General features: G+C 46.6%; 1 protein-coding gene across 2 annotated transcripts in view; it reads left to right on the forward strand.

Annotated features, from left to right (window-relative positions):
- The window catches only part of chst11 (carbohydrate (chondroitin 4) sulfotransferase 11), a 46032-nt gene extending 38192 nt beyond the window's left edge, over window positions 1-7840 (forward strand). For both annotated transcript variants that reach the window (XM_086058553.1, XM_086058554.1), the window contains exons 3-4: window positions 3717-3946; window positions 4724-7840. In XM_086058553.1, coding sequence (XP_085914679.1) covers window positions 3717-3946; window positions 4724-5348 — 855 coding nt within the window. In that variant the 3' untranslated portion in view covers window positions 5349-7840. The remainder of the gene's footprint in view (window positions 1-3716; window positions 3947-4723) is intronic.
- The last annotated feature ends 443 nt before the right edge of the window (window positions 7841-8283 follow it).

An 8283-nucleotide genomic window follows, 5' to 3' on the forward strand; every position in this document is an offset into this window, starting at 1 on the left:
CCGTCAATGGCAGTGAATGAGTTAAGAACCTGATAAGAAGATGGAAAATCTACAACAAAACGTGATAAGCACAGAGCACAGCTGCACACATTTAGCCATAATGTGCATGTGTCTGTATCGGCTATTTTTGTTCCGTTTAAGTCACAATGTTGCTTTATAGAAACACGAGAGAGAAAAGTCTCTGGGGGAAATAATGACGGGTCTGCTGACTCCGTCAGCGACGCACCACGTTGGGAGCCGCGCGCATCTGCAATTCAAGGCAAATAAGATTGGATACACGCCAAAATAAAGATGCACTTAATGGAGACAGTTCAGTGAGGAGGAAAATGTGAATATATGCATGGCCTTACATTTCACGACTGCCGGCCAAGGCAGGTTGAAGTGTAGCATTTTTTTTTTTTAAATGTACGCTGATGTGATAGAACAGTTTTTTTTTTTGCATATTGAAATCATAAGTGGGTTTCTAAATTGAATTAAGTTAGTTTACCACTAGATGGTGCCAAATATTACACACGGTGGCTTTAAAGTGTGCCTTTCTTTCCTTTATTTCTCATTTTCTTGAGGCAAACCGCCACACATTCTAAAACATCTGTTGATGTTCGCTGCATGCTGCTGAAACGTGCGTCCACCGGAAAGATCCAAATCTTCTCATGTTGGTCCTGTTCAAGCTTTTCATTTCCAGCCTTACCGCCATCTTCCGCATATTCTGCAGATGTAAGACTTTTTTTCTTTTTCTTTTTTTTTTACAAGTTATCGCGCCGCATGCGTTCCATGCTTATTTTACATTCATAACAGCGCTCAGGGGCAAAAAATGGGCTGTAGTGAGGAAATTAAAAAATGGGATATATGGAGCCGCGGTCTCTTCAGTCTCGCTCTCAGTTTGGATTTTGGGATATGCGATGCTGATACGTGCAGAATAAATCTACAGTGAACCTCTATTGCAGGGTATACGGTCTCCTCCAGACCCATCCATAATCCATGATATGGACATTATATATTAAACACACTCAACTTACTAAAAAAAAAGGACACCCAAAAACATTGTTGATATGAACAATACAGGGGTGCATTGACATCAGAAAGTGAAAACCAATCAAGTGCTTCTCATCAACTGGCAGGTAAACAAGTTGAGTAGAAGCACCTGTGGCTAAAGCCAAACTGTTTCAGGGTCTTTTTGTTTAGTTTTTCCGGACCCGGATTCCTGATTGACATACAGGTTGAATTTGTTTTGTGACCCCCACTCTTAACTCAAATCCCTCGTATCTCAAATCAGCTCAAACGCAATGTCAAGAAATAAGCTTATTTTATGACGTGTAATGATGTTAAGAGTCACGCGCACAATTAGTATTCATTTATTCCAGAGAGAACAAATGCCGTCACGGCATCTAAATCAATGGCGTACAAGAGTTTGATCACTGCAGGTTTGAGGCTCCTCCGGGAGCAATAGGAGATTAAATGCTATTATGGGATGCTGCTAACTGCCTCCATCACTGTTATTGTTTTACGACATTTGCCAGTTGTTGCTGAATTAGCGAGCTGGCGTGCAAGCAAATTGGTTCCTAATTATTTTGCGCTCCCGCGTGGGAACGACTTGGACCGGAGGTCAGCGGCCTCCATCAAGGCTTTTCTCTGCCACTGAATCAACCCGTCACATTCGCAAAGATCCTGCACAAGAGGAGATAATACTTGCACCCCCTCCCCCCACATTAATTACACTGTCTGCCCTCCTTCCGGGATTGAGGGCCCGCACTCGCTGCTCCTTTTGTGTGAATTATAGCTTCGCGTGTCTGCGAGAAGAACAGAAGAAAAAAAAAAGGGAGATTTTCATCTGCACTCTTTTGATACACTGCAGCGGTGTGAATAGGGAGAAAAACGAGATGTTGGGAATCTATCAGCCCGCACACCCAGCAAAGAGCTTTTAACAGGCTCGTTTGATGTGATATGACGGCAAAAGGTGAGGGGAAAAAATGAAGCAGTTTAAATCAGATTTAGTGGGATTTGGACAAGACGTCAGGGCCCAAGAAACATGCGGCAGAGCTTCTGAAGACTTTTTCTTTTCTTTTCAAAGGGAGCAAGGACACATGTGTACACAAGTTGTACCCAATCTGTGTTTCGTATCCGACTCATTAATTAGCAAACATGATGCAAACGATGATTACAGCTTGCTAATTGAATTAACATAGGACAAGGCTCTAATGAATGCAAAAACATTCATAGTCTTTCATGCAAGCTGGGTTACAATGTCATTGTTAATTGTATTGATACCGTGCTCGCAATTGGATTATGGGTGGGCACATACTATTCAGCACAAATGGATTCATGGATGCACTGTGTTAAAATCTAACATGAAAATAGTCAATCAAGTTCATGAACATGATCACGTTTACTCATATGTTAACATTGCCCAAAAAAGGTTGGATTTTCATAGTTTGTCTTGGTGCGGAACTGACCGCAGAGACGCTCGCTCACATGCTGTCATCGGAATTTAAGATGGAAAAGATTGGTTTGCGTTCATGCTGGAAATGAATGGCTAGCTCACAGGCATGCCCATACAAGCACGCTGTTCATGTGCCGGCCGGCCGACGGTGGTCCCCGGCTTGCAGTTATTTCAGGTCTTGGGTGGAAGCAGCTGCGGGCCGGCCGCGGTGGCCGCATTGAAAGGCTGCGTTTGTTGCCAATGGGAAATATGCAGGCGGCATTACAATCCATTGAAATTCCTCCAGGAGACAGGGGCCACTAACCCTGAACCCCGAGGGTAAATAATCACGGGGAAGAAAATTTGTTCTTCTTCTCCGAAGCCTCGCTGGAACACATGGAATGATTGTTGCATAGTCAACACTCAAAATCAGTCATTTCCTGCGAGACTCTCTCTTTTGCACACGGGCCGATCGCTGTCTATAGAGTGACCGCCGATATTTTCCAATCTCGTGCTCTCCACAAATCCGATGACACGACTGCAAAGTCGATCATCAACCTGCGAACGAGGGTGCCCAGGTGCCAAGTGCACATATGGACACTCCGATGTTTGAACAATCCGTGACGAGCACAGAAGTCCAATAACGGAACATCACTCGGGTTCTGATCGGGGTGGGGGCGTCCTCCCAATCACGTCTCACTGTCATTGACCACGTGGGCATTGAAGTCCCCCAGCAGAACGAGGGAGTCCCCAGGGGGAGCGCCCTCCAGCACACCCTCTAAAGCAGTGGTCCTCAACCCTGGTCCTCGGGGACCGGTATCCAGCCTGTTTTCCATGTCTCCGACAGCCAACACAGGTGGGAATCGTTATCAGGCTTCTCCAGAGCTTGCTAATTAGCTGATGATATGAATCACCTGTGTTGGCTGCGGGAGACATGGAAAACAGGTTGGATACCGGTCCCCGAGGACCAGGGTTGAGGACCACTGCTCTAAAGGACTCCATAAAGGGTGGGTACTCTAAACTGCTGTTTGGTGCGTCGGTACAAACAACAGTCAGGACCCGTCCCCCTCACCCGACGGCGGAGGGAAGCTATCCTCGGTCCCCTGCCGCCCAGTCCACTATGCACCCGAGCCCTTTGGCCCCTCCCACCGGTGGTTCATTCCATTCTAGTGGGAAAGTTGTTTTTAGATCCGAATGATGCGAGTTCCGATTGTGGCCATGGAAAGAATTCAACTATTGAGTGAAGGCGCGACTGCATTTTGAAGACGTTGCCACTGATCTTTTCTCTTTGATTGACCAGCCCGAGCTGTCGGGAACGGCCATCCTCCACCAGACCAGACGGGACCAGGTAGCGGAGGCGTGTCGGGTCTACAGCGCATCCAGCCGCAAGCGGCGGGTCCTCACGCCCGGAGACCTCAAACACCTGGTGGTGGACGAGGACCACGAGCTCATCTACTGCTACGTCCCCAAGGTGGCCTGTACCAACTGGAAGCGCGTCATGATGGTGCTAACGGGCCAAGGGAAATACAGGTGGGTGCACAATCACGTCGGGACCAGCTTGGGATTCAAAGGCCAATATTGTTTTGACAACCAAAAACCAATACACATTTTTAAATTGCTTTTTACAAAACAACCCAATTTTTGGGGACTTATTTGTTATCATTTTGATTTCAATAACCCAAGCAGTTGGGTCGGTCTCTTTTTGACCTAAATTTGGTTATTGTGTTGACCCAACTGTGTTTAGGGTGCACTCTAAAAACTACGATCCAATTTTGGTGGGAATTGTTTGTACATAACCCCAACAAATTTGAGTCACATTGACCCAAGTAATGACTTGCTCCATTTTTGATCAAACTGTGTACGAAGTTCACACAAAACCATTTGACCCAACTTTTTGTTTGAAATGAATAACCCCAAAATTTGGGTCTGTCCCTTTTTGCTTATTTTTGACCCAGCTGTTTTTAGAGAGTAAGTACCAGGTATCGTTTAGACATTTCCCGATACGGCCTTGGTTCAATGTATTGGGTACTTAGGACAGCAGCTGATACCAGTCACTGAAATCAAGGCGTCCTCTTGTGGCCGGAAACTAAATGGCATGTGTGGCTGACAACGTTTCTCGAAGTGAATGTTATCCATGTCACTCCTCTCATATGTCCATTAAGATGCCATTTCTATAACTCTACATATGCTCTATGTTAGAATGCATTATTCGTATGTTGCTACCAAAATTTGTTTATTGCCAAGTCAGAACGTTTCCCTTCCTCGCACAAGTCCCAGCTTATGGTTCTTGATACTTGTCTTCCGCAGCGACCCGATGGAAATCCCGTCCAATGAAGCCCACATCCCGTCCAACCTCAAGACACTGAACCAGTACAGCATCGCCGAGATCAACCACCGCTTGAAGAACTACCTGAAGTTCCTGTTTGTGCGCGAACCCTTTGAGAGGCTGGTGTCCGCCTACCGCAACAAGTTCACCCTCAAGTACAACTCGTCCTTCCACAAGCGCTTTGGCACGCGCATCGTGCGGCGCTACCGCAAGAACGCCACGCAGGACGCTCTGGCCAACGGCGCCGACGTCAAGTTCAAGGAGTTCGCCGAGTACCTGGCCGACCCGGCCACCCGGCGCGACGGCCCGCTCAACGAGCACTGGCAGACCGTCTACCAGCTGTGCCACCCGTGCCACATCCACTACGACCTGGTGGGCAAGTACGAGACCCTGGAGGAGGACGCCAACCACGTGCTGCGGCTGGCCGGCGTGGCCGACTCCCTGCGCTTCCCCAGCTACGCCAAGTCCACCCGCACCACCGACGCCATGACGGCGCAGTTCTTCAGCAACATCAGCACTCCGCAGCAGGTACAGCTGTACCAGCTTTACAAGCTGGACTTCCTTATGTTTAACTACTCCACGCCCGGCTACCTCCGGCTGGACTAGGGGAGAGGGACTTACTTACGGGGGGGGGGGTGAGCTCAGAGCAAATAAATGTGCACTTATTTGCACGCCAGAATGTCAAATCAGCTCCATTTTGGATGGAATGTGGGTGAAGCAGGTCTTCCAGGTGGAAGGAACAAGACTTGAAGAGTCCTTGTGATGCTCCTGGCAGGTTTCAAACAAACTTTTGCTCGCTCCCTCGACCCAATCGCATCAAATACACATCATGGCTCGCGTCCACCTCATTCAACTCTCGCCAGCTGCCTCCAGGACAACGGGATGTTGGCACCTCAAAGAGCATCTCAAAGTCTCGCCGTCCATCCGACCGACCGAGTGACACCCACGACCCTTAACTCTTTGGAGCCGCAGCGCAGCCTTGGACAGGCCGGGCCGTCTACACGAGGCGGCGTCCCAAAGACAGCAGGCAGGATGGCAGACTTTAAAGATCACTGGAGCTCGCGAAGCTGCCCGCCGACTCACACTAACTTGATTTGTGCTTATTTACTATTTGATTGTCTTTGGAAGCGTTGCTGCGAGACAGCAAGGATTATTTAAACTGCTTTGTCCATTGAAATATTAGAGTATTTAAATTGTTCCCCCCCCCCCCCTCCCCTTGGGTTAAGCTATTATGAAAGATTACGTTTGAATGAATTTTGTCTCCCCAACACACACACACACACGCACGCACAGAGAGGGCCCGAGAAGCGATGCTGGTTTGAGTTCCATCTGCGAATCACAGATTAGCGCTGCCGAGCGACATCAAGATTAATAACGGCACTCCCCATTGCACTGTGAAGCGCCTGACATGCTCTTAAAGTGAGCAATATTACGCTGGGCCAGCCAGCACATCTTTGGAAATTCCAAACCACTGCAGCTTCAAAGCAAAACAGATATTTGGGGGAGGAAAGCTGTTGCAGTTTTTTTTTGTTTTTTTTATCACTTTCATTCCAGCAGACATAATTATTTTCAACAGGCAATTACTGTATGTACAGAGTGCGCTCTCTTGAATTTGAATGGATATTATGTTAATTGACTTAGCAGACCACCACGTTGCGACACAGTAACAGGACAAGCAAAGAATTTTCCATTTTTGTGCTTTGTAGGCAGTTGATGTCCACAGTCGTGTTGCGTTTTTCCACAACGCTTCAACCGTGCCGAGGAGGGTTTGGGCCGCATTGAATTGTGGAGGTTTTTTTCTTTTTCAGTCAGGGAAACACAATCACACTATTCTTATTTTGTTTTAATATCCGTTGTGTTTTCTTGTAATATTATTTAATTGTAATTTATTCACGTCAGGTCCTGAACCCCCCTTTTTATTTGGCCTTTATTTTCAGTGTTCATCAAAAACCAGAAGCTGCCGTTATGTTCAAACTGTTATGTTCAATTTTTGGAGGGAATTTTTACAATGTCAAAACTCCCACCCTCTTGAAAAACTACAACCAATCACACAATTTTACAAAGTAAGATTATGACTCTTTTTCATGTTTAACTTGTGATACATTTCTTTGTAAAACCATTTGTAGGACCAGTGTTTTTTTGGTTTCTCTTTTGTCATTTTAGGGCATTTTCTTCAGCATTTTTATATTTTAAATTCACATTATTCACTTAATATTATGGTTTGTTTCTTTCTTGAAAGGCTTTTCAGCATAACTTTAGTTTTTTCCCTTTTAAAAATGAAACTTTTCATGTGATAGTCCAACTTTTTTCCCTCATGATTTATGTTTCTTTGCAGTGTTGCTATATACTGCAACGCACGCCCTATGTATTAGATAAAGCGCGCAGTGCGCGCCTAGTATATTATGGGGTGCACATTGCGCACCTAGGGCACACATCCTACACCAGGTATATAGGCTGCACATTGCGTGCCTGCTGTATAGGGCATGGGGTGCACGTTTCACAGCAAGTATATGGGGTAGATGCCACGGACTTCAGACTTCCAGGTTTCACACGTCAGCGCCGTTTCCGGCCACTGCTGGCCGCGTTCCAACACTCGTACCACCGCCGCGCGCTCCCGCTCTCTGAAATGCTTCAGACAACTGAGACCGACACACTACACACTCGCACCCGTCGACGGGAACGCGCAACCGAGGGCCACAAGGGCGGAAGCGCAAGCACTGAGGACGCGGCCCACACGTCGCAAACAGCAACCGGAAACAGCGCTGGTGTGTGAAACCCAGAAGCCCCGCCTCCTCCGTGGCATATACGCCATAGGGTGCGCATCATGCACCTAGTATATAGGGAGTGCATTGCACACACCATGATGCACAACTTTCTTTTATATTGTCTGATCTGATCACTTAGTCTTATTGCATCTTACTTATCTTGTCCTACAAATTGTAGGTTCTCTAGGTCCAGTCATTTCTTCCTGTCCCATGCTTTGATGTGTCTTGTATGCTGCTCGTCAACGGATTGATTGTAGGTGTGTGTGCAGACTGGGAAGCTGCAAATGAATTGCCCCTTGTAGGACAAATAAAATTGTCTGAATCTGAATCAAATTTCTGCCACTGTAAATAGGTGATTTTAAAAAAAAAAAGAAGAAGATAATTATTAGCCTTGATGCGATCTTTGGGGAAGTAACTGGGTGTGTTTGAATGGGGAGAAAATCCATAAAGATTAAAAAAAATAAAATTAATTCTCCCTGCACGCTGGAGCTTTTGATCACCAGATTGAAGAACATTGCTTTAATAAGGCTGCACTTCTGCACCTTCAAAGACATGTCCGGGAGGCGCTTTCACATTCCAATGCCCAACTTAATTGTGATGTGAGGCACCCGTCATGTGACCAAGATATCATGGATTTTAAAAGGTAAAAACAGTCCGTTTGTCACTTTTTAAATGATGTGCATGGGAAAGCCCATCCGACCAGCTCTCCTGCTCGTCCGGGGGAAACGCCGTACAAATGTCAGGAGCATGCAAGCTCATCTACCTCGAGCTTGCAA

Source organism: Leptonotus elevatus, chromosome 17 (genome assembly GCF_054856555.1).
Source record: "Leptonotus elevatus isolate MCC_2025b chromosome 17, RoL_Lele_1.0, whole genome shotgun sequence".
Taxonomy (NCBI): Eukaryota; Metazoa; Chordata; class Actinopteri; order Syngnathiformes; family Syngnathidae; genus Leptonotus; species Leptonotus elevatus.